Below are 10359 nucleotides of genomic sequence, written 5' to 3'. Positions count from 1 at the left end.
GGAGAGGCCGCGCGCCCTGCGCGTCCCGGGTGCCCGCGTTCTCCCAGGAGGCCGCGCCCTGCGCACCCCCATCCCATCCCGGATTATCCCGGGAGGCTGTGGGTAGAGGACTGACTCCCGCCTTTCCCAGGTCAAACAAGGCACCAGCTGTGCCCTAGGCAGGTCACTCTGACCTTGGCTCACGGGAAGTCCCCTCGGCGCTGGGCCTGGCCAAGGACACCACTCTCAGCCCCCCAGGGACCACAGCCTATTTTTCAATTCCCTGCTTCCTTGTTAAGATCCATATAAACCTACTTCAGTCCCTGGCACCGCATCTCACACTTCCGGAAGTGCATGTACGCAGTACTGACTGGGGCCCGAGCTCAGGGCCTAGGCACTGCCCCTGAGCCAATTTGTGCTCAGGGTTAGCTCTATCACTGGAGCCACAGTGCCACTTCGGGTGTTTTCCTAGTCGATAATTGGAGATAAGAGTCTCAGACTTTTCTGCTTGGGCTGGCTTGAACCATGATCCTCAGATCTCAGCCTCCAGAGTAGCTAGGATTACAGGCACCTAGCTCTTTGGGTTTTTTGTTTGTTTGGTTGGTTTTGTTTTTGCTCTTCTAGTTGAGTCCTGCTCCACTTCCAGACTTTTGGTGGTTAATTGCTGAAGAGTTTCAACTGATTTTCCAGGCTGGGCTGGTTTTCTTCAGAGATCCTCAGGTCCCAGCCTCCTAAGGAGCTAGGATTACAGGTGTGACTCACACGTGCTATGCCCAGCATTATTCTATTCTGTTAAATGCGATGAATACAAATGACAATAGGACATTCAGTTTCCTGTAGGCCACTTACCTGTGTTTCCTAGTAAGCTCCAAATTTCCCAAGGAGAAAAATTCTAACCCATAATGACTTGTCTTCAATGCAGACAAAAATAGAGATTAAAAACACCCAAAAAGGCAGGAGCTAGTGTAATCCTTGCTATACAGGAAGCTGAGATTTGAGGAGTGCCATCACGGGAAGGAAAGTTTGTAGGACTCATCTTTAGTTGACCATCAAAAAGCCCAAGTAGAGTTGTGCCCTGAGCGGTAGAATGCTAGCCTTAAGCAAAAACAGCTCAGGTACTGCACCTAAGTCCTGAATTCAAACCCCAGGACTGGCAAAAAAACAAACCAGAATGGTCAAATGGTAGAGCACCCACCTTGAAGGAAAAAGCTCAGGACAGCAACCAACCTTAAATTCAAGACCCAGGATTGGTGCACCGCGTGTGCATGCAAGCACACACAGAGGAAGTTCTTTTTTTTTGGGGGGGGGGTCCGGTCGTGGGGCCTTAACTCTGGGCCTGGGCACTGTCCCTTGGCTCTTCAGCTCAAGGCTAGCACTCTACCATTTGAGCCATAGCGCCACTTCCGGCTTTTTTCTTTTTGCTTATATGGTGCTGAGGAATCGAACCCAGGGCCTCATGCATGCAAGGCAAGCGCTCTACCACTGAGCCACCTTCCCAGCCCCGACACAGAGGAAGTTCTGAAACATGGTACAATATAAGTGAACCTTTTGGATTGTTGATATGGAATAGGAAGCCAGATAAAATACTCTATGAGCTGGGCACTGGTGGCTCATGCCTGTCTTCCTAGCTACTCAGGAGGCTGAGATCTGAGGATCACAGTTCAAAGCCAGCCTGGGCAGGAAAGTCCGTGAGACTCTTATCTCCAATTAACCACTAGAAAACTGGAAGTGGCGCTGTGGCTCAAGTGATAAAGTGCTCACTTAGAGCTGAAGAGCTGCGGGACAGCGCCCAAGCCAGGGTTCAAGCCCCATGAAAAACTCAAGCCCAGACAAAAAAGCTCAGTGAAGCCCCGCAACTGACACACACATACACACACACACCCCAAAGGAAAAAAAATATGATTCCATTTATATAGCACACCAAAAATAGGCAAATTCATAGAAAGTAGGTAACTAGTGGCTGATGACAGGAGAAAGGCCGAGGGCCTGCCGGGGGCTGAGGCTTCTCTTCGGGATGATGTGGGGAGGAGGTGCTAAGCCTCTGGTGGCAGTGGCACTGTGAACCTGCTGGGTGGGTGTGTCAGCCGCTCCTCACAAAGCACCGACTGCAGACTGCTCGCAGCCGTAGCTGCAGCCACAGTCTTGGGAGAGTGTGGGAGTCAGCCTGCCTTGTACCATGACCTTTTTGTTATTTCAATAAGACACTAGTTTACTTTTAAAAGCAACTTCATATTACAGTTAAGCCTGTGTGTGGAGGCCATCCGCATCAAACCCCGGCACCTCAGCTTTGCAGCCTGTCAGCTTTGACGACATGCCTCTGGCTGATGCTGGCTGATGCTGGGCACTAGTGCCCCACCCTCTCCTCTACCTTGGTGTCCTGAACTCGCCAAGTATGTTATCTCAGTACTCGGTTTTGCTGTTGTTTTGTGCATGAGTGCATGTGTGTGCGTGCGCGTGCGCGCGTGCATGTGTGTGCGCATGCATGTGTGCGCGCGTGCTGGTCCTGGGGCTTGAACCCAGGGCTTAGGCACTGTCTCCTGAGCTTTTTTTTTTTTTGGTCAGTCATAGTTCTTGAACTCTGGGCTTGGGCTCTGTCCCTCAGGTCTTCAGCTCAAGGCAAGTGTTCAACCACTTGAGCCACAGCGCCACTTCCGTTTTTTCTGAGTGGTTTATTGGAGATGAGTCTCATGGACTTCTGTGCTTGGGCTGGCTTTGAACCACAATCCTCAGATCTCAGCCTCCTGAATAGCTAGGATGACAGGCATGAGCCACCAGCACCCAGCTGGTCCCCTGAACTTTTGTGCTTAAGGCTAGTGCTCTGCCACTTGAACAACAGACCTACTTCTGGCTTTTTGCTGATTATTTGAAAATAAAAGTCTCATAGACTTAGCTGCAAGTCTGGCTCAGGTCTCAGCCTCCTGAGCAGCTTGGATTATAGGCGTGAGCCACCCATGGCCTATCTACCTCAGGACTTTTTGCTTGCTAGTCTCTACCAGTAAAACATTCCCCAGAAACCGGTGGGTGTGGCCCACACACCCTCCTGGGAGTCCTGGCCCGGCCGAGTTTTCTCAGAGAATTTCCTGTGTGGGGTTCTGCACAGCCACCTCTCCTGGCACCCGGTGTTCACTTCCCTCTGCCCACCCTCGATCAGAACGTCCTGCATCTGAGAAAAGACAGCATTTGGCTCTCTATTTCCCAAGGTGCTGGAAAACTATGCCGGGTGCTCAGCAAGCACTCAGACTTGTGTTAGGTGAGTAAATAAGGTTTATTGTTTTTGCATTCCTTTTCTTGGCTGGATTCCTGGGAGGATCATAGACTCGCATAGAGTAGACCTTATTTAGTAGACATAAACCAGGCTGTGAACAGGCACATGGTGATTGTATGGAGAGAAACTCTGGGTCTGTTTCTGCTTGCACACTTCCCTTACACTGCTGATGAGCCCTACATTAGGACTGCTCATTTTTGTGTCCCTTCTGGTACACTTTTAGAGCTTGGTAAAGAGCAAAACTGACTGATGTTGGTCTGGGAAGGTGGCTCAGTGGTAGAGCGCTTGCCTTGCATGCCTGAGGCCCTGGGTTGGATTCCTCAGCACCACATAAGCAAAAAGAAAAAAGCTGGAAGCGGCGCTGTGGCTCAAGTGGTAGAGCGTTAGCCTTGAGCTGAAGAGCTGAGAGACAGCGCCCAGGCCCAGAGTTCAGGCCCCACGACTGGACTCCCCCCAAAAAACTTACTGATGTGTCAAACAATTCTCATTGTCGGTACACTTTTTTTGGGGGGGGGTTATGGGACTTGAATTTAGGGCCTGAGCTGTCCCTGAGCTCGTATTTGCTCAAGGTGAGCACTCTACCACTTTGAGCCACAACACCACTTCCAGAGTTCTGGTGGTTTATTGGTTTATTGGAGATAAGAGTTTCACCAGAGGGGGGAGGGGAGAGTGCCTGGGAAGGTGGCTCAGTGGTAGAGTGCTTGCCTTGCATGCTTGAGGCTCAGGGTTCAATTCCTCAGCACCACATAAACAGAAAAAGCCAGAAGTGGTACTGTGGCTCTAGTGGTAGAGCACTAGCCTTGAGCTGAAGAGCTGAGTTCAAGCCCAGAGTTCAAGCCCCACAACCAGCAACAACAACAACAAAAGAGTTTCACGGACTTTGCTTCCCATGCTGAATCCCAAAGCCTTTGAGGGTGGTGTGAGTCTGTGTCCAGTCCCAGAGGCCATGCTGACCTGAGGCCCCTCCTCATCCAGCGTGGATCTTTGTCCACACTCAACAAAAGCCAAGGTTCTCCAGCTACAGCCAAAAGTTTTCAGCTGACGCTGCGAGCAGCTGCCCAGGGAGACCATCAGCCCAGGAGAAGGCCTGGGGAAGGCCTGTTTCTTCCTTTCTTTTCTTTATTCTTGAACTCTGGGCTTGGGAACTGTCCTTGCGCTCTTCAGCTCAAGGCAAGTGCTGTACTGCTTGAGCCGCAGCACCACTTCCAGTTTTCTTTATTGGAGATAAGAGTCTCACAGACTTTCCTGCCTGAGCTGGTTTTGAACTGCGGTCCTCAGATCTCAGCTTTCTGAGTAGCTAGGATGACAGGCGTGAGCCACTGGTGCGGGCTGTTTCTTCCTTTCTCGTGGCCTGTTTGAAAGCCCTGAAGTCTACCCCTCACTCAGGAGCCACATGCTCAGTCTCCTCTTGGGCACCACGAACTCTACAGGTTCTGGGTTTCCCCAGGTGCCTGAAGCGTACAAGCCAGCCTGCCAAACACATGCTGCTCAGGCTCTGAACAAGAATCGTAGGAGAGAAAAGCATGCTGGCTGCCAGGTCTCCCTCCATCCTTCCACCCACTTCACGTTCTTTGGGAAAAGCAGTGCTGGCCTGTGACTCCTCGCCCGGCCCCGGCCTGGGCCCCGCACACACACCGTTGGTTCCAGCTGCATCAGCACACGTGCACCTCTCCTCTTCCCCCACACTTCCCCGGAATGACCGTAAGAGTAAGAAATGGTCCTCTGGCCAAAGGAAGGGAGGGAGGCTATGCAGCCGCCTCGGCTCGCCCTGGATCTAACCTCGGCACTGGTGTCTCCTGGCATGCACCCGGCTTTGTGCTGCGAGGTCCTCTTTCCCACCAACTCCTTCAGCCCTGTCTCGGACCCCGGGCCGCTCCTGCCTGGCCTCCCGTGTCTGGCCTCGGCAGTGAGCATCGTGTTAGGTTGTTCCTTCTCAGGACCACCCACCCACTGAAGCCATGTCTCACAAGCCTTCCTTGTGCCCTGCTAGCTCCCCAGGTTGCTTGTGCCTCTGGCGAGATACCACCTACTGCCAAGCCACCAGGGCCCAGCACTGTGCCCAGCACAGGTGGCCACTGGTGCTGGTGCACATCACTCCCAAGCCCAAGAGGTCGGTCCTGCGGCTTCCCAGGCTGCCTGCCAGCATGATGTGCCCGGCCAGCCCCAACACTCAGCCACGCCACCTCCTCAGGGCCCGCCTGGCACTGATTGACTTCTGCCTCTCATCCATAGTCACAGCAACTCAAGTAGATGCATGGTAACCCTTTCCCTTACTGGACTAAGCTCCTTAGGTGAGGGGGTGGAGGCGTGGCTCAGCTGGTAGAGCACCAGCCAGCGGACCAAAGTGTCAGGTCCACTCAGTCACCTCCATCCATCTTCCTGCCTTGTGATGTTCCTGCCCGTGCACAGGCCGCGCAGACAAGGCTGGCCCTGCAGAGCTGCCCTCACGTGGCCCGGGACCCACAAACAGCCTCAGGAGCTTCAGCAGCGCAGGGGCTCTCCTGCCTCAGGCCTCTGCTGGCAGGCCGCAGAGTCGAGGGCAGGCTGGGGAGCCGGCTCCCTGCCGGAGCCCCAACAGGTGTAGAAGGCTGTCTCTTCTGGCTCTGCACTTTTTTTGTAGGTTGTGGGGCCTGAACTCTGGGCCTGGGCGCTGTCCTCAGCTCTCCAGCTCAAGGCTAGCCCTCTACCACTTGAGCCACAGCACCACTTCCGGCTTTTTCTGCTTATGTGGTGCTGAGGAATGGAACCCAGGGCCTCAGGCATGCAAGATAAGCGCTCTACCACTGAGCCACCTTCCCAGTCCTGCACTGCTTTTTGAATTGACATCAGATTCTTTTTGTAAGACAGTCTTGTGTGAGCGGGTGCTTTGAACTCGGGAGGTTCAAAGTTGGGGTTCTACCACTTGGGGCCTTTTGCTGGTTAATGCGAGATCAATCTCTGGACCTTCTTGCCTGGTCTGGCTTTGAACCACAATCCTTCTCAGATCTCAGCCTTCTAGATTGTGTCTTGGGTGGTCTTTGCTGGAGCTCTCTGCCTTAGCCTTCCGGAAGAAGTGTGATGGAAACCAGGGCCCCCACTGTGTTACAACTGTCCTGCCCCCCAGACACATTCGGTGGCTCTGGAAGAACCTGTGCCCAGGGGCACATCTGATGCCCCTGACAAACAGATGCTGTTGAGACCCTAAAACACTCATTGCTTTCCCACCGTGCCCCCCTTTGTGCCCAACTTTACTTTTTCTGCCCAATATTTAAAGGGACCCTAGTTATAAAGGAGGCGTACCGTCTCCTCTTCAACTCAGCTGTAGACTTCACGGTCCATGCCAGGCTTTCCTTCAAATAAAACCTGCCGTCTTTTCTTACAAGGGTATAGGCACCCACTATCACCCCTGGCCTGGCTATGTTCTTCTACTAGTTATTTTTTGACCAAGTTCAGCTAGCTCTCCTTGCAGTCAATCAGTGACTCAGTCATTATTCCCTATGCAATACAATGTAACCACTTACATTTATTTTTATTTGGTGCCTGTCCTCTGGCTTGGACTCTGGGCCAGGGCTCTGTCCCTGAGCTCCTTTTGCTCAAGGCTAGCACTTTACCACTCAAGCCACAGCATCCCAATTCCAGCTTTTTTCTGTGATTAATTGGATGTGAGTCTTACAGACTTCCCTGCCTGGGCTGACTTGACACCATGATCCTCAGATCGAAGCCTTTTTGAGTAGTCGATTATAGATGTGAGCCACCAGCACCCAGCCCATGTTTTTTATTAAGTACTTTAAATAACCAGTATTACTTAGGATTATGCCATAATCTTAGCTACTCAGGATTAAGAGATAGCAAGAAGTTCCAAGGCCAGTCTGGGCAAGATGTCTACAAAATCTCAAGTGGACCAGCAAGAACCCAGGCAATATGGCAGTATGTACCTGTCCCTCTAGCTATGTGGAAAATATGGATAAAATCATGGTCTAGGCCGCCCTAGTATATATATATTTTTTAAAAAAGCAAAATCCTGTTAGAGAAGCTGGATGCTGGTGGCACTGAATCCTAGCTACTTAGATCTCAGGATCTAGTTTGAAGTCAGCCCCGGCAAATCTGCAGCTCTATCTCTAACCACCCACAACCAAAATCTGGAGTTGTAGCACAGATGGTGGAATGCTGCCCTTGAGTATAAAAGCTTAAGGATAAAAGCTGAGTTCAAGCCCCAGGGTGTACAGACAGACAAGACTGACACACAGACACACACACACACACAAACGTACATGTAAACTAACAGAAAAGTAAAGCATCACAGGATGTGCATTCTTGTCATTTTACATGAAGGATTGTCGGTTCCAGAACCAACATGGTCCAGGACACTGAAGAACCACCACAGTTAAGGGATAGCACTGTGAGTCTGAAATGTCCAATCCAGGCTTCTGTGAGACCAGGTATGAAGCGTAAAATGAACAGCCCAGGAACATAGGGTCATGGGAAATGGAGAAACGAACGGCCTGTTGCGCCCCACTCCCTCCCTTCGCCCCAAGGTGAAGGGTGGAGGATGGACAGGCAGCTCCAGGCCGAGGCCATGTGCTCAGTTATCCCCACACACCTGCGGAGAGTAAGTTTGAACAGTGGGGGGAGAAGAAAGTAACAGCGATCCGCAAGGGGACGAACCAGGCAGACTGCTCTGTTCTACACACATCTCTATTTTATTATGGCAAAGGTGAAAACGCCACCTTCCCCACATCAGCAACCAGTAAAATTTATCCCAAAAATAACTCGGTACAAAACAGGTCTGTTTCAGAATTTAAAAAAAAAAAAAGAAAGAAAAAAGAAAGAAGGGGAGGGGGCTTTACATGAGTTTTAAATCCTATTTTAAAACAAAAGAAATGAATCCATTGGCCGCCCAGCCCAGCTGCCCCTCCCCTCCCAGGAGGGTGGACGCAGCGCGGGTCCTGTTGCCGGCGAGGCTTGCTGCTTAACTGGTGTCCATCTGAAACAGAAGGGAAGCTTCACTCAGGAGGTGCTGGTGCTTCCGGCTCTACGGGGCCCGGGCCGCGCACTGTCCCACCCTGGCTGCGGCGGTCTCCTCGGGACTCACCCTGGCGTTATAGGCATCCAGCTGTGCGTCCAGCTCCTCTGCTGATAGCTGCTGCTTTGAGTTCCTGCCCGTGCCTCTGCCTCTTCCCCTACTGCCTCCACGGGTCCCTCTTCGCGTGCCGCCGCCACTGCCAAATCCCCCAGCGCCACGGCTTCTAGTCATGCCACCTCTGTTTATGCTGGTGAGAACACAAGAACTCGCTGGTTTAGCTAGGAGAGACACCAGGGGAAGGATGACCAGCATCACGGCCCAGCTCAAAGCCCCCAGAACTCACCTTTGTGCAGGTCTCCGCTGTGTATCGATCTGTGATGTGACAAGCTGGATGTTCATGGGGCGGCCTGTGGCAAAGAATACAAGAGTTCTCATTCCAGAGGCTCTGATGCTGACCCAAGATCCCACACCCTGGTCTCCATGCAAGCTCTGGAAAGGGCCTCTGTGCGTCTCCAATGCCCCCAATGGGGAGATGGCCTGGAGAGCCTGGTGGGAAGACAAAGTGGCAAGGACAACGCCCCACCGACACGTCTCTCCTTCTCAGTTCAGGCTAAGAGGGCTGTTTGGTCAGGTGTCTGGGGTGCTCATGGGTGGCCTGGCGGAAGAAGAACAGGTACCTTTATCTTACGACTACAGCCCCGCACTCAGGTGTACTATGGCGGTTCTGAGAAGGCTTCACAGAAGTGAATCTTCCGGAAGGAGCTGAAGGAGGGGAGGGATGTAGCTTGCTGGATGGGGGTTCACAAGAGGTTGGTCCAGATGTGTGGGGCAGCATGAGAGGTGGCAGAATGGAAGAGAGAGACAAAGGGGGCAAATGCAAAGTGTCCTCCACCAGAGGGGCAGCCCATATTCCTACAGGGACAGGTGCCAGCCCCAAATTCCACAAGCCCGGCAGGCTCTTGGGCCCAGCCCCCGACTCACCATCCAAAGGAACACCGTTGTACTGTTTCATAGCCTTGAGGGCATCTGCCTTGCGTTCAAAGTGCACGTCTGCTGTTCCTAAGCTGCGCCCAGAGCGGTCGTAGTGCACAGCAGCCTTCTTCAAGGTTCCAAACTCAGCAAAGAGTTCCTAGGAGTCAGATAGGGGCCCGTTAGCACAGCAGCTAAGCTGTTTTCCTTATGGTGGCCTTAGGCCAGTCCCTACCAGCATGAGGGCTGGGGGTGGGGGGCAGTGCTTCCCTGGCAACAAGAGGGGGCAGGGCAAACGGTAAAGGAGCTGAAGGACGGGGACAGAATTGCCCGCTTCCAAGGACATAGGGGTTTAGAGGCCGAGTGCCTCCCCAGAAACCTAGAACACAACCTAGGCCTAGGACACAAAACTGAAGTCATCATCCTGCTTAGCAAAGGAAGACTTGCAAACGCCTAGGGACAGCTTGATGAAACAGTAAAGATCAGGAGTAAAAGCCAAGGAGGAAGATGTCCAGCAGATCGGAGCAGCGGTTAGGGCCCGATGATACTGGTGCCGGACCCCACCCTTCACCCCCAGACAGATTGTCTCACCTTTCCCTCTCCTCCAACTCAAGCCTGTTGCAAAGTCTGAAGTCAAGCAGGCCACGGAGGCTGCCCTGACCTCAGGCAGGCCGGGCGCTGCGAGAGGGACCCCGGAGTGTGGGGCTGCTCCCGAGTGCGGAGACACTGTGAGTGCCCACCAGGCCTTCCTGATGGAGGGGCTCGGGGAAGAAGACCCCGGAAGGCCCGCACTGCCGCTCACTCCAAGTCTCATTCCCAACAAGTTGTGTCTAACCAGAAAACCACCTTCCGCGCCTTTGGCTTTAGTTAAAAAAGACCAAGTGGGAAGGGACAGAACCAAGAAGCTTCGGTCGGAGCCTGGGGTGAAGGGCCAGGAGCCGGGGCGCCGTGTCAGCTCCGGAACGGCGATCAGAGCCCGGCGGCCGCCCGCGCCACCTACCTGGATGTCGGCGTCCGACACTCCGAAGTCCAGGTTGGACACCAGCAGCTTGCCCCCGGTCTCCACGCCGGCGCCGCCGCCGAAGCCGCTGTCGAAGAGGTCGTGCTGCCACTTGTCGGGAAGCTGCTTGGGCTGCGGGCGGGG

The 10359-nt window shown here is 53.3% G+C and overlaps 1 protein-coding gene across 1 annotated transcript in view; it reads right to left on the bottom strand.

The window, feature by feature from the left end:
• Nucleotides 1–8164: 8164 nt before the first annotated feature.
• The window catches only part of Alyref (Aly/REF export factor), a 3660-nt gene continuing 1465 nt past the window's right edge, over nucleotides 8165–10359 (bottom strand). The window contains exons 2-6 of the mRNA XM_013033098.1: nucleotides 10216–10347; nucleotides 9228–9375; nucleotides 8590–8653; nucleotides 8316–8493; nucleotides 8165–8207 (exon numbers count right to left, since the gene is read on the bottom strand). Of these exons, the coding sequence (XP_012888552.1) occupies nucleotides 8193–8207; nucleotides 8316–8493; nucleotides 8590–8653; nucleotides 9228–9375; nucleotides 10216–10347 (537 nt within the window). The 3' untranslated portion in view covers nucleotides 8165–8192. The remainder of the gene's footprint in view (nucleotides 8208–8315; nucleotides 8494–8589; nucleotides 8654–9227; nucleotides 9376–10215; nucleotides 10348–10359) is intronic.

The sequence above is a fragment of the Dipodomys ordii genome, unplaced genomic scaffold, assembly GCF_000151885.1.
Source record: "Dipodomys ordii isolate 6190 unplaced genomic scaffold, Dord_2.0 Scaffold163, whole genome shotgun sequence".
Taxonomy (NCBI): Eukaryota; Metazoa; Chordata; class Mammalia; order Rodentia; family Heteromyidae; genus Dipodomys; species Dipodomys ordii.
The sequence above is the reverse complement of the archived record's forward strand: the minus strand, read 5'-3'. Positions and strand labels throughout refer to the sequence as shown.